Here is a 25,707-nt window from a genome sequence, read left to right on the forward strand (position 1 = left end):
TAGGACAGGTGGTACAGGGGCCAGAAAAGGGGGAAGAGGTGTAGGAGTGGTGAATGTGAACCAGTGCTGAGGCAATAGCACCAAGACCTACACTCACATGGCTCACCAGGGCTCTGCCTGTGTGCCAAGGGCCCTGTCCCCATAGACGGGATTATGACAGAGTGTGCTCTGTGTTACAGCACTGACCTCTGGCACAGGCTTGATTTTGCAAGGGAAGAGTCAGGACATGGATTTCACATCATGGTGCAGTGATCACATGGCAGTACTGATCTGGCTGTGGGGCATTCAGCACGAGCTTTGGTTAGGCTGCACGGGCAGCCAAAGCACCAGTGTGGGGCTGCCTTTGGGTGTCCGAGACCTGCCATGTTAAATGTGGCCTGAGAAGAGGGCTCATGCCTGCTGGCAACCTAGCAGGGAGACACCTATCCTGGCCAGAAGATCTGGGAACTAGGGCACCCATGGCACATGAGCTCCCAGCTAAGCTCTTTCCTTCTGCACCTGATGTGCAACATCTCCATCCTGTCTCTCCCTCATGTGCCAAGAAAGTCTCTATTTCTCCAGTGTGAGGCTCTCTCTAGCAGGCAGGTCTCAATCTCCCCCTGAAGCTGTTTCAATTTGTGTAAAATCAGGTATTAAAAAGAAGCGTGAGAACAAACAGACAGGCTTTTATCTTGTGGGATCAACCATTTGCCTTCAGCCATGTGTTAAGGCTGATGAGTCCTTCAGCAGCAAGGCTGGCAGAAGTTCCTATGCCCACGTTACCTATGTCCTGCTCCCCGTGCTGTGGGAGCCAGCACTGTGCATGTCATCACTGAAGTGAGCCACGCTAAAAACAAAACAACATCCTGCATTCCGGAGGGGTGTGCCTTCCCTGGCAGCTGTGGGGATAACAGTGCCACAAACTGCAGGACCACATAGCTGCCCGTTGGGAACCACTCAAGCCAGCTGTGCCCCTGAAGTAAAATCGCATGCTCTGACTGCAAACTGCCACTAGTTACAGCCCTGGGGCACATTCCCAAATGGCTGCTGGATTCACCCGAGCTGGCCGGGCAAACTCATGGTTTCAGGTTCCCATGAGAAGTTGTGCATGAGAGCAGAATCCCCTCACATCAGTAGTTTCAGACCACAAATGCCTATTCCTGTCCAAAACGGAATATTTGAGGCTTTCCTTTATGCAGTCTTGGGCCCCAAACACCATAGGCATTCAGAGAAGAGATTCTGGGCCTTGCTTCCCGCTCACCTCTGCTTTTGGCTGCCTGGGACCAAGGGACCCCCAGCACACACTGCAGCATAGTGGCCTCAGGTTTTGCACCGTGCCTGTGCAGAACTGAGAGACACCACTCTGCCTGCACGCTGCATGCAAGAAATGTCTGTGCTCCTTCCCTGACAGCCTTCTCAAATCCCTGTATAAACATTATTTATGAAGGTTGTCTTGGGCAGAATGGACCCTGCAATCGCATATTTCTGATGTTCTTTCAAGCTTTATAAAAACAAAGTCCCACACCCACATCTGGTACAACATCTGTTTGCAGGAAAACACATCAGGTGCCAGGAATGCTATTACATTGTTTTAAAAACCGATTTAGTTGACTAGCCTGGATCAAATAAAGCATGAGGAAAGATACTACAGGGGATGGCTTGCATATTTTGGGTATTAACAGATATGCCCAAGGCTCAGGAAGATCAGGAGGTCATAATGCTCATACATATTTGTGATGGCTTTCAAATATCTGTTAATCAGAATGAGACCACTGTCCTTCCTCAAAGGTCTGGTTCACTAAAGCACTGTGCTCTGTATCGCAGGTTATGTCACCTGCTTATATCAACACTTATTTTTGATGTGAAGTTCTTCATGCTTGTCAGGTGTAGTTTTATGACTTCACCTTCAGAAAGTAAATCCCTTTTGCTTCTGCAGCCACCATCCATTTGAAAATTTGAAGAAAAGTCCCAGTCCACATGTATTCAGAGACCCTCCTACCCCAGACCCTCTGCTTAAGTACTGCAAAAGCTTCAACTCTCCAGATCTGTATCATCCTTTTTTCTACATACTGCATTCCTAAATGATGGTGCAAGCTGTGGGGAAAAAAAGTAGTAGCTGAAAGAGTGCTTTAAAAAAATTAAGCTCCTAAGTTTCAACATGGCTTTGAGTAGGAGATACCATACTTAACTTACCAGAATCCCATTCAAACTCCCACAAACAATTACGTCCCATGTTATTTCAGATTCAGCCTAAAATAAATAAAATCAGGTCTTTTCTGGAACATCTGTATGACACTGCATGTGATCTCCCAGCACAGCCAAGGGCCATCCCAAATGTGCATGCCTGAGCCCCTGGCCCTCCGTCACATGTTACTTGACATCACACTCCCCAGTAAATCTTACTTGGATCCAAACTTTGTTTACTCATTGCCAGTTTGTTTGGGTTATTTTCAAATATAATAATATTATAGATTACTTGTATAGGAAAACATTTTTGGAAACTGTCTTATTTAAGATGGATACAATTAGAAATTATTGTGCTGGAGAGAAGGACAATGGACATGGAGATGCACCAAATTGGTAATGCTTCGTAAGGTTTATTTGAATAAGAGTAAGGTGAGCAGGCAAACAATTTACTGGTAAATACAAATCTGATTTATCTGTTGCTTTGAAATACTCCATGCTAATTTGATTTTAGTAGTTTACTAAATTACTGCCTTCTCTCAGTAACTGCTCATTGTCTCACACCTCTCATTTTCATAGACAACTTTTCCTTTAATTATAACGTAGTTGATCAATGCTTCATGTCCACCAAACTGGTAAATCAAGTGCTCCCACCTAAAAACACAAGATGTTAAAAGAATACAGAAACTTGCATAAGAACAGGTCACATGCCCAGCATACCTGGCAATTTTATAAGACTTGCTTGGAAATGGGAAAACACTATTCCGTGTCTACATGTTGTCTCTTGCTGCATGAATACAGTGAGTCTATCAGTAGAGAATTTCTTCCACAAAATAAACACATATTCTCTTTAGATAATTTGTAATTAGGCATTGATTACTTGTAATAACAGCCCCAAAAGTCTTAGGCTTTATTTCCCACTGGAGTAATTAAGGAAAATGAAAGTGGGTCTGAAATGCTACCAGTGTCCCTTTATTCAGTGAAGACAACTACTGTTAAAGCACATTGCAAATGCCAATGGAAGAACAAACCTCGATGAATTTATGATAAGAAGATCCCCCTGCTTGCCGACTTCCAAGGAGCCATGGGTGTCTGATTTGCCCAGAGCATAAGCTGCATTAATGGTGGCAGCTGCCAGTGCTTCATTCATTGACATCTTCATGTTTACACAAGCCAGATGCATCACCATAGGCTGTAGGCAAGGAAGGGGACAATGGGACTGACCAGGAACACAAAGCTGTTTATGCTTCAAATCCCTAAGCGCTCTCCTTTTTCCTTGCACAACAGAAGGAGCTCTTCTGCACAACATAAATCTCGTCAACTCCAAAACAAGAACTCTAAAATCAGTAGCTCTGAGAGCATTTTGAATAGGCCTCTCAGTGCACATGAAGGATGGGACCCATTCTGGTTTCAAGAATTTCTGGCAAAAACTCCCAATACACACTAACAAGCACAGGCAGATGTCTGTGTGGGGCATACAGCTCTCCTTGTGCATATGAAACCAGTTTTAAGTGTGCAAGACCTACACACAAGTTGTACTAGTAAGAAATTTCATAATTCTGTGGTTTCAGTATTAGGATTATCTTACCATTGAAAAACAGTATGCATTAGGATTAAAGTCACTGCCAAGAGCAACTATAACACCTTCTTCCAACATTTTTCTTGCTTGAGGTTGCTTCAGTCTAGAGGGAAAAAGAAACTTATCAGTACGATTTGCTTAGCTATCATACAATGATTTACAAGGGCAAAAGTCATCTCTCAGTTTGGCTACATTCATGCATTCAGTTACACTGATCCTTTTGGAGATGAAAGCCCAAAATCTCCTCTTGCATCCCTACCTATCACCCTATGGACAACATAAATGGGGAGTGTGCACCACAACTTTTGCAGTAACAGCATGTGGCAGCAGCCAGTATCAACCATCAGGCTGCAGGCCACTGAAATTCTGGTGTTTATCCAGACCTCAAACACCTCAGAATTTACAAGATGAAAATCTTCATTTCACTAAAAACCTGATTTTCTAGTTCTTACAGCTTCAAAGATAGGCTCCCAAATATGAGCAGTGGCACATGCAATGTAACAGTCGCTTCCCAATTATTGAGACTGTGTGTTTAATCTGCATACATTAGAGATACTTTCACTCAGCAATTATAACGCAAAAGATGTTTTCAATAACTTCAATATCTGGAATAGCCATTTTAAAATTTCTCAGCCCCTGGATTAATCTGTGTAGGTGTTTGCAGGGTGGGCACTAAGAAATACACTCTCTAGGAAGTTTCAGCCATAGCTGCTCTAAAGCCATTCTAAATCTACTGTGTGACTTTTCAGTAATCTCACAGATTTTTGCGGATTTCCAGCAGAAATAAGACACAAGGAGGCTCATTCAGTTTCTCTCTACTTGTGATTATCTTCACTGACTCAGACTGATCCTTAAGTCATAGACAGATGCTTATTTTAACATCAAAAGACCCTAAAACCACACACATGGACATGCAGTTACAGAAGTTTCCCCTTCAATCTAGTGGCCTTACCTTAACATGTAGGCTGTTGTTGGTAAAAGGACAGCAGCACACTTAGCTCTTGCCATCGCCACAATACCTTCATCACTAACTTCTTCCAGGTGGCTGATGGCCCGGGCTCCTAGTTCAGCTCCAAGCTAAGTAAGTTTTCAAGCAAATTATTCACTATTCTCAATTAATTCAGTAAAAAAAGTTGTTTCCAAATAACTGGAGGAGACAATTCACTATTAATGCAAAATTTACCAGAAGAGAAATAGAAAAGAATGCTTGGAAGAACAATCAGAATACAGAGAAAAATATTTTTTAATTTATTGCAGGAAAAGTTGATCACTTTATCCACCCATGGAGCAGAAGCACACCTTCAGCGGTGTATTTAACAGCCAAACACACAAACTGTGTGAGAGCCATGGACAAAAACATTACCAACTCCTGTTCATAAAGGATCCATCAGAAAATAGTTCACAAAACTGAATTATGCCTTCAATAGGGAAGCCAAAGAGATTTTTATAATCAACCAAGTTTTTGGTTTGGTGGCATTTTTTTAAAATACAGCAGAGAATAACCATGGGCAGACCCCACAAGGAGGAAGCAATGTTTAAATGATGGTGAAACATGGTCTCAAAGTGACTTCCTTTATCAAGACATTTGGGAACCTAGTCTTGACTAAACCACCCCTCTGAGTGTGCTCAGATATACTGATATCTGAGTAATGAGACTGCTGAGTGTGCTCACTGCAATTTGACTTGTTGCTTCTAACAGGACACTTAATGAAAAAAATATTTTTCAAGTTGCATAGAAACCATGTTTTTGTCATTCTTGGGTTCATGGATATCCACATTCCCGGGCTGTATCCCATGTGGAAGATAAGCAAAGTCAATGTTTGTTTAGCCAGTGCACGTTAGTCCCAGAGGTCAAGGCTTTCTCCCGTGTCCTTAACTCCAAAGCTGCACATGGACTGCTCTTCCTATCATCTCATAGAAATGATGCCTATGAATGGTCTATTTCATAAAGTCTTAGAAAAAACAACCTCAGTTTTGGAAACTGCAATTCTTTCACAGATTGGGCTCTCACCGGAGCAAAAATGAATGTTAAGAAAGACGTACCTCAGCAGATTTCATCGGATGGAGTTCATCACCATGGAAGTTAATCTGTAACCCTATATCTTTTCCAGCTTGAAGTATTCTCCTTGTAGACTCCAGATCAAAGACTCCTTTCTCACAGAACACATCTATATTGTTAACATGTATTTCACCACTTAGTTTGAGTTCTTTCAGTTTAGGAAGGTGGTTATTGATAATGTCATCTGTGGCTTCAGTAGCAGTTTTCCCTCTAATGAAAAAATGTTAGAGCCATATGAGTAACATCCTTGAAGCCTGGCACACATTGAAGCCATACATGCAATTACTAGATTACTTAGGAAATGATGTAAATATGAATTCCTCAAAAAAACTTCTTAAAAAATTAAACCCAATTGTAATTCATGTGCCCTCCAACATGAGTTACTTTCCATTCAAAGAATATTAGATTGTATTACTGAATATTTGTAATAAGGTTGGCATGTTGGATGCTAACAAAGATATGGGATACTTTAAAACAAATTCTTCTGCTTTCCTATTCGTACATTCTGACGTCCTTATACTGTATTCTAAAATACAACTATTTAAAATATGTAAACGAGTATTTAAATATGTTAAATGGTATTCATGCAAAATTTTTATGCAAGTATCAAAACTCAAAAGGGATATGCAGCATAAGTCATTATTTTTAATTTCGCTCTCCTCCTTTTACATCATTCAGAGTGAGGGACAGATAACTGTTTCTAATCAAAGGGACTTCCCAAGGTTTGGTTTGCCAAAGTCAGAATCATTTATGAATCCTCTATTACATAAAGATAACCCAGGAGAGATCACTAAACGCCTTGGAAAGAGCAAAAAGTCCCAAAACATGCAGCTGAGTTAGCATTCTCGAATTTTAATATCTGAAGACAAGGGATGTGCAGCAGCCAAAGGTCTGAGAACCACAGTGCTCATTTCAGGCCTGCAGACGCGGGCGTTATGGAGCGCCGCACATGCCTGAGCTGGGAGTCGTGCAGGGGCAATAAAGGAAAGAAGCCAAACTCTGCCTGAATTTATAAACAAGGTTATAAAGCAGAGCCCTTCTTCCATTCACTTCTCACTGAAACAGTCATTGGGGTTGCTCAGCCTCTGACCATGCCAAGGCATCTCCCTTTTCTCTTTCTACTCAGCAGCCTTTGGAGGAATTTGGGCTGAAAGAATTAGGGTCAGAGCCAAGACAAACCAGAGGGAAACACTAAGTATTAGTTTCACTTTTTGATGGATATAGTGCCCCAAAATGCAAAACAAAACTGCTGTTGTTTTAATGCAGAAGATTTCTGCTCAGGAAACCACTTTGAAAATTTCCTGCTAAAGTTTAAAAGGGCCCAACACTTGCCAATAAAAAATAATAATAATTTTTAAAAATCAGACATTCCCCAAATCATGCATTGGATTCAAAATGATGACTGGAGGGACCAAGGAAGAACTGCAGATTTCCTCCTGGTCAAAATGAAAACCCAATCCAGAGTCTAAGTTGGAGGGGTAGCATAAAATTCAAGCAAAATATGCTAGACACAAACATTTGACTGAAAAGAGAAGAGAGGATTTAAAAAGACACAAACTGGAAAATACAGATAACTCAGTATTTCCTTCAGGAAATTTCCTCAAATCCCCAATTACCTTTTCTCCTTACTTAAAATACAATATCCTTACTACTACTACATTTTGTTATGCTTGATGTGCTTCAGTGGGGACAGAAGTGTGCAGAGAATGAGAAGGCACATCTGTCTTTCTAACACAAGAGTTGTTATGTTCGTAAAAACACTGGAATTTATTTAATTGATTTGTAGAAATGCTCAAACCATTTTGGTGGGAAAGACTATTAATCAGGATTTTGATTGAGATCCTGCCAAAGCTTTTTAGGGGAGGGAAAAAGGAAGGACTAAGAAATATATGTATCATTTGGGGTGAAAGGTCAATTTTATTTTACCATAAGTCCTCTAAATTTTAGTAGAGCTTCTCAAAATAAGTAGTTGGTGCTTTCAGCTGATTTTAGTTACTTTATTCTTAACCATCTTCCAGTTGCTGAAGATGATACAGGATTCATTTTCCATAGTTAAATTGACAAAAGATAATTTACCATCCTGCTCCAAATACACAAGAATTAGATTGCAAAAAATATTTTCTGGGTCATGTTTTCTTGAATTTTTCTGGAGAGGTTGGGGTTTTTTTGGAGTATGCTTTTTTTTTTCTTTTAATGAACATCTCTTGAATATTGCCACATAATAAGCCTGCCTCTATCTCACATGCCTTGTCTTGCAGCAGCCTACCATTTAGTATGGCAAAATATCTAGCTAAAACTCCTTGTTAATTCCTTCATACACTGAAATCTGGTAACATGAAGATGTTATTTTCATCATAGCAAAATAAAAATCAAAAGCAAGAAAGGACTTTTATGATACGTCTACTTGAGCCATCAGAATAATTGTGATTAAACACATTTAGTTTAATCTTCTACTCATCTCACAGCTACAAGATATATGCAAGTCTTCACTGAATGGAAGCATAATTAAACTTTGTTTATGGAGGTATATAAGGATTAAATAAGGTATTTTTTGTTGCTTGCTGGCCAAAATAAAATCTCATGGCAGAGACTAAGCTTGAAGGATAGCAGCAAATGCAAGCAGAAGAACTTCTGTACAGGAAACCCTCTAATTTGTGTTGAGTGTGAGCATTGGCTGGAGGCAGGGGTTCTGCACTAAGCCTGTGTTGGCATATAGGAGTCATTAAATAATGTTCCCCTGCCTTCCTTCAAATTAAAATTTAGGAGAGCCTCCTATAAATACTGGCTGTTTTTTCTCAAGTAGGTTGTATTTTAGGAGTGAGGCAGAAGAAACCTTCCTGAAAGCAGCAGCCAATTTTCAATGCCAAGCAGCAGTACTTAACAAGAGAAAGACAAGTCCTGTTACTTGGGCACAGCATGAGCTCCGCAGTACGTTGAGGAAATGCCAATATCCATGGATTTCTTAGCACGTTCAATCACCCTGAGCATTTTGAGCTCGGTTTCCAAGTTCAAGCCATATCCACTCTTGCACTCCACCAGCGTGGATCCTGCTCTGAGCATGCGCTCCAGGCGGTGCTGGAAAGAGGTGAACAGCTCGTCCTCCGTGGCCTTCCGAGTGTGCTCCACAGTAAAATGTATCCCTCCCCCAGCCTGGTGGATCTCCATATAGGATGCACCTGCCAGCTTGGGTTAAAGAAAAGAAAACAAAAGCACCCCCCCATACAATTAGCTATGAACCATGCATTTTCCATCCAAGAGATACTGGAAAGTGCCTTGAGGTCTCTTTGCAGTGAGAGAGACAAGGAGAAGAGAAAAAAAAAACCACATTAGTTCTTCCTCCCTCCCCCTTTTCTTCTCTCTCCCCTCCACTTAAGTGAAGAAATTATGTAAGAAGTGGCACAAGGAGAATTACTCTGAAGACTTGTTTTTCCCCGAGTCCAAGGGGAAAACCGATCTCTAGCTAAAAATTCATTTATGTGGAAAAGAAAAAGGGAGAAAAAAAAAATCAATATTTAGATGGTAATAGAAGGCAGCACTCCTATATTGCTTCAATTAATGCAAAAATATATCAAGGCTGGCTGCAAAGGATGCAGGTACACTCCCCACTCAGCCTACCAGTATTCAAAAATCATCCCTCCTCCCTCAGGCAGATTTTCTAACAGAAATTATATATTTTTCTATAAAAGAAAGATGAGAGTCACTAGGAAGCAGAAATCATTATACATTAAAAAAAAAAAAAAAAAAAAGAGGAGGAAGAAAAATCCATCTGTGCAATTTTATGCTGTTACCTTCATTGCAAACTCATGAACCCTGTCACCAGCCCACACTGGATGTGTATGTGCATCTACCAGGCCTAAAGAAAACAAAGTAAATGTACACTTGGGTTACTTCACTGTGGAAGAGAAAAAATTATGAACATGCATGCAAATTAAATAGACAGCAGAAGTTCCCCTAAAAAGTCTCTGTTGCTTAGAGAAAAATAGAAATCCAACCAGCCAAATATCTAGGATTTTCTTCAGAGGCTATTTTATTTCAATTTTTTTTTAGGTCTGACACCTTATGCAAAATGTCTCCAGCTAAATGCATCACTTGCTGAGTTTTTCATGTTATTTTGATAATGTTTTCAAACTGTGGAAGAAAGGAGAAATAATAAACTGTGAAAGAGTTCATTAGACTTTAAGCCTGTACTCTTTAAAAAAAGGCAAACTGCTTAGGCTGGGCTTAGCACACTAGACTTCCTCTAACAACACTTACAACAGTGTGAGTCTTTCTACACTTTGACACTGCTGAGTGGCAAGGGCACTGTAAGAGAAACAGAGGTCTGGCAGCTCATGTGCTAACACCATTTGGATAGTTTAGCATGCAATAGACTTGCCCAGCTTTGGGGGTTTTTTATCAGGCAAAGTTGTAGAGTATGTCACTTAAAATCTATTTTATCTCCAAACATCTGTGGCCAGGATGGACAGACTGAGCTCTGTGGCTAAATGGCTGATGGGCTGACAGAGTACAGAAAAGAGCAGTGAATCTAAAGAGTCACTCTGTGGGGCCAGCTACATCCCTGTTGTGATCTATGACAGAGGAACAGATCTAAAGACAAAACTGGAGGAGACAGAGCTCCACCAAGAAGCCCAAAAGAATCCTTGAATATCTCCAGTGAGGGAAACTCCACCACCTCTCTGGTGGAGTTCCAGTGTTCAGTCACCTCCACAGTAAAAAAGTTCTTCCTCGTGTTCAGGTGCAACTTCCTGTGCATCAGTTTCTGCCCATTGCCTCTTGTCCTGCTTGGCATCACTGAGAAGAGCCTGGCTCCATCCTCTTGACACCCTCCCATCAGTACTTACAGACAACGATGAGGTCCCCTTTCAGTCGTCTTTTCTTGAGGCTGAACAGACCCAGCTCCCTCAGCCCTTCCTCATAAGTGAGGTGTTGCAGTCCCCTCATCATCTTTGTTGCCCTTTGCTGGACCCACCCCAGGAGCTCCATGTCTCTCTTGTACTGTGGAGCCCAGAACTGGGCACAGCACTCCAAATGTAGCCTCACTAGGGCTGAGTAGAGGGGCAGGATCACCTCCCTCAACCTGCTGGAAATGCTCTTCCTTTGTATCATTATGAAAAATACACCTACCTGGTAACACGCACTTCCCAGAGCAGTCAATTATCCTTTCAAATGTTGCTTCCGAAAACTGATCGCGAATAACATCTGCCTGGCCCACAGCCTTGATACAACCATCCCTGCAAACCACAGACAACGAACAAAGAACATGTGAGACTATTTAAAAGTCAAGCGCTCAGCAACAGAGCTCCTGGGACAACAGGGGCGGGACCTTCAGCAGGACCGAAGATGCACATGTGGAGGTGGTTTGCTGGTTTTACAGACGCACAGCAAACACTGGGGTAATGCCACGCGTTTCAAGCTGTTTGCCATAACGCTTGTCCTCTGCTTAGATCCCTCTGGACAACACCTTGGTACTCTTCTGTTCTAATTCCTGCTAGGTAACATTGTTTTCCCGCAGTGGATCAGCGAGCATACAGCATTGCTCCATCAGGTATCTATCTGCAGGGCACTCTTCCCCTCACAGAAATCAAACTGCCGTCGACTGCCTGGACCTCAATCACGCCCCGTGCCCTGGGAAGCCACAGCCTCTTTGGGGCTGTTCTCCCAGCGGAGTTTGAGGATGCTACCGGGAATCCTGGACGGCGCTTGGGGATGCGTTCCACCCTCGCACGGAGCTCCCCACTTTCCCCCCGCGCCCCGCCGGCCCCGCACTCACAGCCCCACCACCAGGCTGGCGCCCCGCAGCACGGCCAGGCCGGCAGCGCCTTCCCGCCGCAGGCACGGCTCCCGCCGGCCGCACACCAGCACCAGCTGCTCGGCGTTCTCCAGCAGCAGCCGCTGCCGGCCCGCCATGGCCGCGGGCACCGAGTGCCGGGGCCGCTCGGCTCAAAGTCCCCCGGGGCGGGGCGGCCGAGCGCCCCTCCTGCCCCCGCCCTGCCCCGCCTCGCCCGGCACCGGCCCCAGCCCGACCCCGATCCCGGCTCCGGACCCGGCCTGGGCCCTGCCCGACTTGGTCTGCCCTAACTTTGCCGCAGCCCGCTCCAGGCGCGGGATGCTGTGCTTGATTCGGTCCAGGATAGCGTGACAACATCCGTGCATCGCGCTGGTTCATGATCAGCTCCGAAACACCGGCTATTCCAGCTGGGGCTTCCCGGAGCTCTCAGTCCTCACAGCACCACCTGGAGATTTCCCTTTGCCAGGAAAATAGGAGCCTCTGATGTGGGAGCGTTTGTTTGCCCACGTGCCCTGTTCCCTGCGTCCATCACCTCTCCAGCATCCATCAGTTTGCCAGCGCCCACCTCCTTGCCCGCGTCCCAGCAACAACCCCCGAGGTACCATAACACCTCCCACCCACCGCGCCAGATGTTCAGGCAGACATTCATTTGGCCAGGCAGACACTAATTAATCCCATTCCAATAACGAAAGGTTTGTGCGATTCTGCTGCCCCCTACAGAACGAAGGATTGGAGAATCAGGGAGCAAATATTTACTCCCAACACGGATTTTTTTGTTTTCTTCTCGTTTCACATATTCATAGAGTCTATAGGACTCCAGTATTTCCCAGCTGGAAAATGGAGTGTCTTTCTGAACAAGTGGTCCCTCAAACACTTTTCCCGGGGTGGCAATCTTCTTTAGACACTTCCTTTTCTTTTAAAAAGAGAATCGATTTAAAATGCTGGTAACACATCTGTGTGCATATACATACTACTGGTCAGCAGAAACAGCTGGCTCTTTGAACGAGCCTTTCTGGTGAAGTCTTGTTTGCAAATGGGGCAAGATTTGCATCTATGGCCCAGTAATTTGTATTTAATATCAAACCTGAGAAGTGAGTAAAACTACAATAGCGTTGGGTGTTATCTTTTGATGCTGCTCCACTGGCTTAATGCTGCACCACCACATAACCTTTGTCTTCCTCCTAAACTCTCACTAGGCATGCAGAAGATCGGCAGGAGAGCTGGTAGAGGGTGCTTTACCACCTCCAGGAGTTCCTGCTGCTGACTTTGGCATTTCCCAGCAGTATCACAATACGTTTGAAAGCAGAAATCAAAGAGGAACCTTGCAACAGCATCATAACAAGGGCAGAAGGACACCCCATTGTGGGGGCTGCTAAAGTAGTGGTGGTGGGCTGAGAGCTGTTGCATCAGGAATGAAACACAGCCTGCTGCAGTGGAGGGGGGAAAAAGAAAGATCAATGCACCTGTGAGCTGTGTTGTTACATTTTTAAAGAAAAAAATCAGTTTTGTGTTCTAGGCTTCTCCAAGAATCAAGGTCAGATCCTGATCCTGAATCACTGATTCTCAGGTGAAGACCCTGATCTTCACCTGAGAATCGGTGAAGATTTTATGCTTGGTAAGATAGGGGCCTATTTCATTCTAAGACTTATATTCTGTTTGCAGAAAACTTACAGATGTGCTTGTGTATTTCTATATGCTCTGGTTCTTTTCTGGTGAAGAATTTTCTCTGCAATAGATCAGCATATGAAAAAAAAGGTCAATCCACTGCAGTTCTGACATGATGTGCCTGATCTATTTTTAAGAACACTGCCCAGAAAGGTAAGTACAGGAATAGTTTCTAGGTTGCATCCTCAGGAAATTCTAGAGTTTGATTCAAAAAGTACAGATTCTAAATACTCTTCTGTGTTTTCGAAATGCTGGCAGAATTCACTGGATGTAAACAGAGGACTGTAGGGTGCTAGAGAAACCCTGCCTAACTCAGAGCTTTTAAATCACCTTAATGTTCCAGTGAAAGCTCTCTTTGAAAATAATTTTTAAATGTGGCATTTTCAGTAATAATGAGAGAAATAATCCCAGGAAAAGTAGAGGTTAAAAAGTTGAGTATCAGGTTATTGATTTAAGGGATTTCATCTCTTCTTGCTGGTGCTTTACATGATAATATGATACACTTATTCCTCAAGGACCACTTTTCAAATCCACTGTCAGAGCTACATTAGAATGTCTGTTCTTGTAAACAACTTGTAATTAAATAAAAAGGGCCCAAAGCTGGAGACAAGTCTCAGATCAAATATTGGCTAAATTTTCCTTAAATTTGTATATTAGTTTTTTCATCCATTAAATAGGCCTTTCCAATAATACACTTAGCATGCTGAAATGTCCTGAAAGCGGACACTATGCATGCCTTAACACAAGTTAATTACTAGTGAAATTTGCTGAATGCTGTTTCCCTGTTTACAAAATCAGCAGAGGTCACTAGACCGTCAGGATCAAAAATAGAAATTGCATCACATGGATGAAAGTGACTTGCAAATGTGGAATAGATCCAAACTAAATTGCAAATCTGTTATGTACCTTTGGCTTCCCTCACGTCGGATTCAGCTTAACATCACATTTACAAATACTTTTTGCATAGTTTTGCGGAAGTGAAAGTGAATTCTGCAATTTTTTTTTTTTCTGTGTAGAACAACTTGGCACCTCTCAAACCATGGAAACACTGCATTTGCTCAGATGAGATTTCTGAATCTTCTGTTCCCAGATCTGTCTTTGGCAAACTCTGTAACAGACCAGGGAGGGGGTAACCTTTTGGGGAAACACCACAATTTGCTCCAGGGGACACAATTTGGTTCTCCCTGAGCATAGTGCAACTGTGCCAACCTGTGTGCCTTGGTTTCCTTTCCACAAAACCTGCAGCTAAGGAAAAGGAGAGCTTGTGTGCACCTGCGTTCTGTCAGGAGTGGGATGTGGGCACCTCCAGCCATAGAAACTGGTACAATTCCAGCATCTGGGCTTATGGCCAAAGCTTGTCATTCTTTGCAGTCTGTGATCTGCACAATACAGAACTAGAGTTTGCAGCATTTTGTCTCTTAGCAATAAGGATTTAGGGTCTTCTTTTTTGCATACTCCTAGGAATGGGAAGGTTTCCAAGTAAAAAATAAACAGCAAGCAACCTATACTCAAATGAGAAACACACAAAAAGAAGCTCAAAACTACATGTGGTATGTGTTATGCCTTACTATTTCTAGGCTCTTTTTGACCACCTAACTTTTTACCATATTTAATACATGGTTTTCAGGGCATAATCTTCCTGATGGAATGTTCTGCTACTTTGTCTCCAATTTCTTTTATCCTATAAACGATTTGAACAACTTAATCACATGAAAGCACTTTTTAGTTACTTAATGTACCTTATATTTAACATGTAAAATCACAAGCCCTTTTATTTGTGTCTTTAATACACACGTAAGTGAATATTTGCAGTTCTTCTGCCTTTTGGACTTGCTTCAAAGAGATGAAAAATCTGTATTTATGGGGCTTACTCCATACCAGCTAAGGACCAGCTCCAACTTTTTTGATATATTCAGAGGACTTTATCTTCACCTGCACTGCAACTCTTACCACACCGTTTAGGACCAAGATCTAAGTTAAGCACATGTTTAAGTTGTTGTCTAACTTTATCTGCATGGGTTCTTCCACTGAAATGAATGGAACATTTGATGGTAGCAAAGAGAAACACATGCCTGAATTATTGCAGCATAACTAAACTTAGTTCTCAAGTTACGCACCAAGGTATTAGTTAGTCAAAGTGATGCCTGGTGCTATGCAAAAGTAAAATGGTCTGAGTTTGAAGTCTAAGGAATGTAACTTTCAAAAAAACGTGTGTAACAAAAAATCTCCTAAGAATGCAAACCTGTGTGAGGGATCACACTTTTGTTGAGGATGAAAACTCAAGTCTATAAAGCAGCTTATCTGTCTAAAAGAGGGAGACAGATTACATGAGAAAAGTATGTTTGTTTTCTTAGTTCTGAGTTCTTGCTTTTCCAAAATGTAAGTCCACTTGTCTTTCCTATTATTCATCTTACTGTACATTTTCAGGGGTTTTTTTTTGGTTTTTTACTTTTTTCTAGATAGTGGTTTCATCTAGATAAGAGTATTCATCAGCTGTGTCTTCTGAAAGGTCATAATAAATATCTCAGTATTTTGATTCATTTCTCAACAGCCCCCTGCAAAACCAGACGTGGCATCATGAAGTCGTTAACAGGATGTGCTGCATTGCAAACCAGAGATGCTTTTTTTGCCTCTCATTCCTGCCGAAAGTGTTCTAAGAACACATCTACTTGTTCTGAGGTTTCCTAAGCTCATTGCCAATTTTAAAGTACTCATTTATCCGGGTGATGGTACTGATTTTAGTTTAAATAGTTCTTTTCTTTTCCCTTTCCCAATGGGACTGCAGAGTACTTCAGCAGAGCTGCGAAGCCTCAACGCTGCGAAGAAGAAGGATCTGGTTTAAGCAATGAAAGACCTTTGCAAGTACATCCAAAATGATTTTTCACTCTTTATGGACTTACATATGCAAATATTAAAGGAATACGTGGATAGCTACAGGGATGACTGCCAACATGAGAAATAAACAGGTTGGTGTTTCTCTGCAGGATCTATCCTGACAAGCTGGTGTCCTTCCCCCAGTTCACATAACCAGTGTTCTATCCTAAAGCAGCCCCAAGCAACCACCACTCCAGCTGTCTCTGAAAGGATGTGTGATCCCAGCCAACAGGCCTGGAGATCTGCACTCCACACACACCTACTGCAGCCACCAGTGCAGCTTTTATCCAGAACATCTTCTCTTACTTCACAACACACCAAGGAGGAGCACAGGATCCTTTTCGTTCTTCAGCAGAGACTCACAAAGCACGCTCCCATTCTGCAGTCTCTTGTCTCAACTCTATTAATGCCACTGAAGTCTGTGGATCTCTACAGCTGCCAGGAGGCTTTTGTTTGTCTGTGTGGCTACTAAGTCAATACAAATTTGTCCTTCCTTAATGTCTGTACTGCCACACTTCAAGCTTCATGCCTCAAAGCAGCAGAATATTCCTGAGAGATACTGGGGTATAACAGATCTCCACACCCCACCTGCAGTGAAGTCTTCCTGGCTAATTCCATATGGTTTATAAACAGGTTTAAAGATTAAATGTGTTTAAATAGTCGTTTTCATTTTAATATTTTCAGCTTTACATTGAAACAATTACCTGGTTTTCCGCCAGCATTAGTTTTTGGGACACCAATAAAAGACTGAAGACCTTTTAAAGGGTTAACTTCCCCCATACTAAAACACAATGGGAAAAAAAGTAAACACCTTACTACAAAAATACAAAAAACAACAAAAAGAAAAAAAAGTTTATTTCCAGAAATACAAAACACTATTCTCTCATTTCTCCATCTTCTTCCTCTTCTTCCACACCTCTGATGTACAAAACATTATTGCACCTGTAAATAGAACCAAAAGTTCCCTTAGCTATAAATGTTATAATTTTCCCCACATAAAACATGCTTTAAGCATTTTTATTGAATGTAGCCTGGCAACAGCCAAATTCTACCAAACAAAATGCCGCTGTTGACTTTGTACACCTTTTTCACACAGTACATTAAATTGTTCAACTTTATATATATACACAGGTTGCCAATGCTGTACAAAAAATTTTTTACTTTTGGGTGGACAGTTACGGTCAAGTGTGACTTCCAAGCATGTGAAACGTTTTCAGTTGCAATGCACTAGTATACGCTGCCAAAGGATTCACAGATATACAATAATGTGGAAAACTAAAGTACTTAGTCACCACAAAAGGGATAGTAAATACTTCTTTAAATATATTCAAAAATTCATTTTTTCTCCTCTCAGAAGGAACTTCAATATAAAAGACAAACTCATAGCCTTCCTGTAAGAGCTACACTTGGCATCTTAATTAGATAAGAAACACAGCACCCACTCGTATAAGTTTTAATTCTGCAAGTGCTGAGACGATTTAGAAAGAGCCTTCCCCCACCATAAATAAATACCCCAATTACCTTATCAAAACTTCACCCAGGTGTCCAGACAACGCACCATCTATGTACTCCTCTGTGTTTGCAAGCTTGAAAGGAAAATGAGGAAAAAATCAAACGACATTAATAAAAGCAGCTTCACAAAGCACATACGGCTCTGCCCCCAGCCCGGGGCTCGGCTACAGTGACCGGGGAGGGCCGAGCGGCCCCGCTCCCAGCCGGTACCGCATCCCCACCAAGGAACCGGCCATCATCCCAGCTCACAGCGGCCATGGGCGGGAAAGGTCCTTAAGCACCACCTCATTTCAACCCCCTGTCATGGACAGGGACACCTTCCACAGGACCAGGTTGCTCAGAGACCCATCAAACCTGGCTTCGGACACTTCCAGGGATGAGGCATCCGTAATTTCTCCATCCACAGTGCCGGGGGCCGGCACCGCCCCGCCCCAGGCACCCCCCCGGCCCCTCACCTGCATGTTCATGTAGCCGTCCACGGAGACGAGGTAGCCCTTGTACTCCATCCCCCACTTCAGCTTCACCATCACCGGCTTCCCCGTCAGCCCGTTCAGGAACGGCTTGGGATTGAGGGGGAGGCTCTGGCGGAGGAAGCACAGGGTCAGCGCCGCCCGCCTCCCGCTCCGCCTCGCCCGTCCGCCTCAGGCCCGTAACGGCGCGGCTCCCGCCCCTCCCGGCCCCCGGGCCTCTCAGCTCTCGGCTCCCGCCCCTCTCGGCTCCCGCCGCCCTCCAGCGCGCTCCCGCCCGCGCTCACCATGGCGGGAGAAGCGCAGGCCCACGCGGGAACCCCTCGTGCGCGCCGCGGGACAACGGGAGGCAACGGGAAGCAGCCCCGCTCCGGCTTTCAGTTCCGGGGGCACCGCCCCCCCGCTCTGACCTCTCACGCGCGCCGCGCTCCCCATAGGCTGGCGGGTCCCGGCGCGCCGAGCCGCAGCCGCAGCTGCCCATTCGCTCCCCGGCGCCGCGGGCCTCTCTCATTGGCCGGCCCGCTCGGCCGCTCCCCCGTCCCAGCCAATCGCTGTTGCCGCGAGGCGCGCCGCGGTCGCGCGACGGGGGGCAGTCCGGAGGTGTGAGCGCGTGCCCCCTGCGCGTGCCCGTGCCCCTGCCCCGTCCGTGCGCGCGCGCGCTGTGCCCGTGCCCTGTGCGCGGCCCCGTGTCCGTCCCTGCGGGGCAGCGCCGCGCGCCCCCTCGGGCTGTGCCCGCCCCGCTGAGCGCGGCCGGCTCCCTGCTGCTCCGCACGGACAGGGCCCCGCGAGGGGGCAGCGCCTGACCGGTGCAGTGGCCGTGGCACCGGACGGGAAGGCTCTGACGGCCTCTCCTGCTGGTGCCTGCGAGCCCCGCGGGCGGTGAAAGCCTGGCGGTGTCCATCCGTCTGTGAAAATAAATCCGCGGACCAGCACCTTTTCGTGACTCCACACGCAAGGATCGGAAACCTCAGAGTTTGTAAGACACATAAGTGGGAATTCCCTGTCAATGTCATTTGACTCCCAGGCAACGATGTTCCGGAGGTTTCCTTGGGTGTAGAGAGAGTCGTGAAACGTCAATCCTGCGCTGACTATAATATGTGACTCTTAACCTTTGACAGGCAAATATGTTGAACCGATGTCTGTACCGTTTACCAATTTGACGCACCCTCACTAATGTCTTCTACTACTCTAGGTATAAATCCATCAAATGCCACAATGTGTGTTTTCTGTGCCTGCATACAGCATATTCCCTTGATCTTCAGTGTATTAGGTGCTGAATGTGGAAAACACACATTCAGGAAACTTAACATGTCAGGGACAGAACTATTACGGACTTCACTTCTAAAATGCACTTCACTTTCTAAAGGTGAGTCTAGTGCCCTAGTGTTGAAAGCAAAACCATTATCACCTCCTCAAATCTGCGTATTTAAAGCTGTTGACGCAACAAGCCATCTTCTCCAGACCCAGACTGTCCTTACGCACAGGGGCACCATGAGTGTGTAGGAGTGAAGCAGATGGAATTGTAATTCCTGTTAACTAGCATATATGAAAAGTGCAGTTACAGAATCACAGAATTGTTAGGGTTGGAAGGGACCTCTGAAGATCATCCAGCCAACCCTCCTGCCAAGGCAAGGTCACCTGCAGCAGGTGACACAGGAACGTGTCCAGGTGGGTTTGGAATGTCTTCAGAGAGAGAGACTCCACAACCTCCCTGTTCCAGTGCTCTTCCACCTTCAACATGGAGTTCTTCCTCATGTTGAGGTGAAACTTCTGTGAAGATATTTAGTGCACGTTTCCATGGCCATTAGAAATAAGTGTGATTTTCTTTTAGGGTGAGCAACAGAAACAATGTCAAAACCATGCTAATTATCCTTCTGATAACAGGACTCACTATGGGCCAGCTGAAAGAGTAACTAAGTTATAAGATTTTTTTGTAAGGAAGTCTGTGTTTATGTAGGTAAAACATGAGTACAATGGGAAATGGTATATATATAGCAAAATGTTTCATGCCATTTGCAGTATGAAATAGCTGATTTCACATGATAACTTGTATAATGTGGCAGAATGCAATGAGCTTAGAGCGAGTGTCTTGAATAAAATCATACTGTGAGCAATTTTTGCACTGTTCTGACAAGGATAAACATGTATGTTTGTGAATGGCAATATAACAGGCTTGATATGTTATCTATAAATAGCACTACATATTTTTACATATGGAACCTATTTTGACCACAATGTCTCCTGCTCATGTTGGGAAAACTTTTTGTGTACCAAGAAACAGGAGCATTTATATTCAGCTTTTAATACACTCTGTTCCTCAGGTGAGTAAGTATTCCAGCCCTGTTGTTAGAAGAAACAAGCATTTCCCAGAGTCATCGATCTCAGTGTAGAAGTCAGAGAGCGAAAGTGCTTGACTTCTGGTTTCATAGTTGGTCCATGAATTCACACGTCAGTAATCTCATCAGCTGCAGACTGGGTCTGCAGCAATTTTGTGTGGCGGTAGGGTAGGAAGGAGTACTGAAAGCATAGAATGCATGACTACATCTGATGTAGTTAACTGAATAACTCAGTTAATCAGGAAATGAAATAGCTGCTGGTTTTCTTTCCCCCTTAAGAGGAATTTGCTGTTTATCTTGTTGACTGAATCATTCTGACTCAGAGACAGTCTTCTTACACTGATCTTCAGACCTTCAGCACAGGGGTGAAGTTCACCTTTCGTCCTCTTTTTATTTCCCATGTAATAGGGGAAGTAATAATTTGCATTCTTTTCTGCCTTTGGGTCAGGGTATTTAGGTTGTTGCTCAACAGGAAGTGAACAGGAAAAAGTTGTTGTAATAGATTAATCCAAACCTTAGCTCCTGGGTGGATGCATAGTATATTCTCTTACAGCTCAGGGGTGGGAATTTAACACAAATGCCTACACTCTGTTCCTAAGGAAACACATTAAGCAGCTGGACATTTAAGGGCAGCAGCACTTCTGGTGAGGGACGGGTTAGATGGTGTTGTCTGTGTAAGTGCAAATGCTCACTTGACATCACTAACACACTGTGTTGCCATAAACCAGGCTGAGAAGTCCCCTGTACCATCACATTGCTGAGAGAAACCTCAGCAGCCCAGAACTCCTTCCTGATTCAGCTGAGTTCGCTGAGATAGAAACTCCCTGCAGTAACCTGTTTCTGCCTGCTATAAACACATTATTATGGAAACTTTCAGAGCTGCCCCATGTTCCAGCTTCTGGGCTGTACATTTAGTGACCATCCCGTGCCTTTTCCTAGTGATATGCCAGTGTCAGTCGGGATTTCCTCCACTGCAGTCTTATTCCACATCAGGCAAGCTACTTCTGATACCGCACAGTCATGTCCACCAGAGCAGTAAGAGCATCAACTTTGCCATCACACCAGATACACCATGTCACAGGCACCAGTTGCAGCCATGAGAGCACAGCCCAGAATTACAAGTGGGCAGAGATGAGTTAACAAAAAGGAAGCTCCATCAGGAGACAGCAGCTTCAAAGGACAGGTTTGTATCAAAAAGGATCCAGTGTAGCAGCACGGAGTTAGCCCTGCTATGCAGCAGATGAACTTGGCTTCTGCTTCTCTTGGGTTCATAATTGACAAGACATGTAAGAACCTGTTGCTCTCCCCATACGAAACTGTCCCAGGTGAAGATGTGCCACTCTCCTTCATCCCCCTTGCCAGACTCCCAGAGCAAGTCTGGTCCTTGAAAATATTGGGGGATACGATACCTCAGTCTAAGGTTGACTGTTGTTAAGTTCCTTGTGCAAAGCAGTAGCTGATTCCTGACAAGCTCTCTGTTCTATCTTCTTGGGGATGCAGTGGTTTTGACTGTCATGGACCTAGGTGGATTTTGAAGCTCTGTGCACCCCTGGGGAGTTTTGCTGCTGTAGCAATGCTGTTAAAATGTGAACAGGACCTAGGACTCAGGCCAAGTATTGACATGAAGTAAATCTATTTTTCCTTCAGGAATAGGCATAATAGAAGATTTGCCATTAGATGGCAATGGAAAATTTGATCTTGTCCATAATTCGTTTGTAGAAAGTATCTTGTCTAAAAATCTTTTTTAATAAGTAACACAAAATTTTTTGTACGTGCAGAAAGTCTGTGTCATTTATCAGCTCTTGGTGACTTGGGAACTGCTGTAGCAGTATTGTGTGGACTGTCAGCAGCCCTCACATGGGGTATAGTCCTGACTTTATGGGACTTTGCCTGAGTAAAACAGTTTTGCTTCAAGCAGTATTTTTTCAGAAATCTCTACCAGTGAAACACCTTTCCTCTCTGCTGATTGTCATTTTAATAACACCATCTTTGATGAAATCTCCATGTGAGGCAATAACCATCCACCACAGACCTTCACCATGGATTGTGACTGGGAATCCGGAAGTAGTGACATCAGACTTCAGAAGAACAGGGGGCTGTAATTTCTCTCTGAGATCCTCATATACCTAAGCAAAGCCACGGTGGGCTACAGGATCCAAATACTAGGAAGCACAAAACTGGTAAGCCACTTTCAGGCTCGATCCAAGTAACATACTTTTTTCCACATGCTGACAGACTTTCATCGCAGTGTAAGACTGTAGCCCAGAATAGATGCTCAGTCTTGCTGAACAGCACTTGGAAGGAGCCGAAGGGAAGGACACAAGGGAACCACAAAAACTAGGAGACTTGCCATTGGCCCTGCATACCTGGCAGTGGCTAGCAACAGTAATGTGAGGGAACACAAACAAAATACAAAAGTCTGTTTGGGATGGACTTGCCCAGTAAGCAGGAGACCATGCTATGAACGATTCCAAGGGCAGGAGGCAGAGGTGCACCTGGGAAGACAGAAATGAAGGGTTTCTTCTTGGGTAGAGAATTTATGTGCAGTTTAAGGTCAGTACAATGTCTTTTTTCTGCAGTGATATCAGTATAAAATGAGACTGAGGGTGGAGCTGGGGGGCAGGTATGTGCTAACAAAGGCCCAGATCTTTTGTCCACACCATCAAAGATCTGCCAGAGTGGCTCTTCTGTGAACCTGTCACAAGGCTGGGCTGTGCCAGCAAGAAGGGGGATGGGATGGGTATTGTACAGAAATCATGGGAACATTAAAGCCTCCTTTTATCCATATTGAAAACCTTCATTTTTCTGTGCAAATAGTGTTCATGCAAATTATGCAGCTACACTAAAGAGAGGCCTTTTAAGAATGTGTCTCTGAGAACACAGGCTCCTTTGCCAAGAAATAATGGGACTTCCTTAATTATCAGCTGTTATCTTCTGGGTTTGGCGAACTTTTGTTGCTTTATGTGCGGTTACTTCTTTTATGCTTTGACATTAATGAATTGGAATTGAAATTATGTATTGAGGAAAACAAAATGATCTGTACAAATAGTAAAATGGTGTACTTGTGTGCGTCAAAAGGAAGGAGATCAAGTATTGTACAGAAGGAATTTGGAAACTGCTTTCACACAAACATCTTAATAGGTACTAATAACTGGCTCCAAATCACAGAAGTGGTTTAAGGGTTGGTGTTTTGAGAAATCTGATCAGAGCTCAGAAAGTCTGGCTGGTGTTGGAGGCTCTCTGTGTTAGGTGGCAAGCTCTGCTGTAACAGAGGAGCTCATCTGCTGCCATTTTTAACAGTGAGTCTTGTGGAGGGAGAGGAAAGAAAGGAGTTATTAGGCAATGGCTACATGGGTCAACAGAGTGTTGCTGGTCAAGAGAGACTAGATATTGTATGGATTCCCTCACCCTTTCAGAGAAAGACAAGAAGGAAACTAGCTGAATATGAGAAAGTCAGAGAGATAAATGATGCTGGGTTAAAAGAAGGAGCTAAATCTAGGATTCCTGAATTTCTTAGAAAACTCTGTCTGAGCCCAAGCAATATTCCAGAGAGATGAGGAGAGAAATAGGAGGCCAGGTCCCAAAGAAACCTGAGTCATCAAGGTTGACTGGCAGCTGCAGGGGCAAATGTGTCCTGAACTCCCTCTATTATACAGTGAGGCTTTAATGTGCTGTTATTCTATTAATTTGGCCAGATACATCTACTCTTCTGATAGCCAAAGGGAAGAGTGATTTGAGGTTGGAGCCTCTGTGAAGTCTACTAGGTTATTTGCACCACTCCCAGAAAAGCCGGTACTCGTCCCGAGGCAGGTGGGCCAGAAAGTCTCATTTCCAGGAAGGAGCTGCAGACAGAAAAAATCTCCAGTGCTCTGGAAATATTCCGGAGGTAACAACTGCAATTCATGTTTGACTTGAACCTGAGCCCAAGGCCTACATCTCATCTCGGAGGCAGCAGTCACTGCCCTGCCTCTGAGACCAGTGGCTTCCAGTGGCTTCGGCCTCTCTGCTAAACTGGTGTTCCTTTGTGAGAGCCTCTCTAGGTGAGGGACTGCCAAGGATCCACTGTAAAGGCAGGCGTATGTGTACAACCTTCCCTGTGGAGCAGAGTGGAGGAGAAGCTTTCATGCAGCCAGTTTGTGGTCAGCTACCAGAACCTTGGAGTTTCTCATTGCCTGCCTGAAACAAGCAGGAGTCCAAGCTTGTGTAGGTGGACAGGCTTTTCTCTAACCCTGCAAATCCCACAGGCTTAGCCTGCCTGAGACAGGAAGGACTATAGGAACCAGGAATTAACTGTGGGGATGGTCAGTTAATTAGGACCAAATGGCTGAGGCAGACAGCGCAAAAGGCTGCAGTATGCTCCTAACTCAAGATCCCATGGTTCAACACACATAATCTGTTACAAATCCAGGAGAGAGAGCATGGCTATAGGTGTTTACACTGGTCACATGCCAACCATCCCCAAATTACCAGTGCCCTCACTTTCATACTTCTTGGGGCAGTGCCCAGCTCTATGTGCACAGAAGTGCCTTTTTTGAGAATTCTTTAAGAGCTCAGTACGTTGGAGTTTTGGCTGGTGAAGTTCCCACTGCGTTATGTCATTGACAACTCAGAGACCAGCTCTACCTGGGTCGTTTCTAGCCAGGACTCCACTGATGTGCTGGTGTTCCCTTGTCACAGCTGCTTCCTGTAAAGCTGTAAGTTGTCATTTGGTTGGGCACGTCTGCTTTTGTTTTGCTGAGTACTCTGTAAGATAATTACACAACTGATCTAACAACTGATCTTTGGAAAGGTTTTTTCCAAAGAGCACAGAGGATGAGAGCTGGCTTCTCTTTGCCCAGTACGTGTTTCTGAGGAGGCAGCTGATGTGTGTGCCCTGGGCTTCCCTGCTTGGGCCAAGAGCCTAGAGAAATACTATGAGCAATTTCAGTGCTTCTGATGGTGCACTGACAGTTCCTGATGCTCCTTGCATGCCCCAGATGACCTGGCCCTAATGTCACACTGCTCCCTTTTGGTCCTTTTCTGTTCTTCGAATCTTTGACAGCAGCCACTGATGCTGTCTGCACTTGGCATGAGTGGCCTCAGCAGCACAGCATTGTCTTAGAGGCGTTCACATCCACTCGGTGCCTTCCTTCTCCAGAGCAGTGTCTTCTCTGTGGCAATGTGCACTGAAGGTGATGGGAAGGCCCAGGCAGGTAAGTGGTGAGTGTTCTTTTAGTAGGACCCAGAGGTGCTCAGTAGGGATCCACTCATCTGCCCAGGAATGC

At 44.2% G+C, this 25,707-nt stretch overlaps 2 protein-coding genes across 2 annotated transcripts; both read right to left on the minus strand.

Moving 5' to 3' along the window:
- Nucleotides 1-2,702: 2,702 nt before the first annotated feature.
- On the minus strand, nucleotides 2,703-11,708 carry AMDHD1 (amidohydrolase domain containing 1; the record flags this gene model as incomplete). Its single annotated transcript, XM_082280824.1, has 9 exons — nucleotides 2,703-2,817; nucleotides 3,195-3,355; nucleotides 3,752-3,845; nucleotides 4,695-4,819; nucleotides 5,786-6,011; nucleotides 8,707-8,984; nucleotides 9,590-9,654; nucleotides 10,926-11,032; nucleotides 11,572-11,708. The coding sequence occupies 9 exons, from the start codon at nucleotides 11,706-11,708 to the stop codon at nucleotides 2,703-2,705; spliced, it is 1,308 nt and encodes a 435-aa protein (XP_082136950.1).
- A 5,244-nt stretch (nucleotides 11,709-16,952) lies between these two features.
- Nucleotides 16,953-18,527, minus strand: SNRPF (small nuclear ribonucleoprotein polypeptide F). Its single transcript, XM_082280508.1, has 4 exons — nucleotides 18,395-18,527; nucleotides 18,096-18,221; nucleotides 17,650-17,714; nucleotides 16,953-17,070 (listed from the first exon to the last, which is right to left on the minus strand). The coding sequence occupies exons 1-4, from the start codon at nucleotides 18,395-18,397 to the stop codon at nucleotides 17,004-17,006; spliced, it is 261 nt and encodes an 86-aa protein (XP_082136634.1). The 5' UTR covers nucleotides 18,398-18,527; the 3' UTR covers nucleotides 16,953-17,003.
- Between the last annotated feature and the right edge of the window lie 7,180 nt (nucleotides 18,528-25,707).

This window comes from Coloeus monedula, assembly GCF_965178545.1.
Source record: "Coloeus monedula genome assembly, chromosome: 4".
Taxonomy (NCBI): Eukaryota; Metazoa; Chordata; class Aves; order Passeriformes; family Corvidae; genus Coloeus; species Coloeus monedula.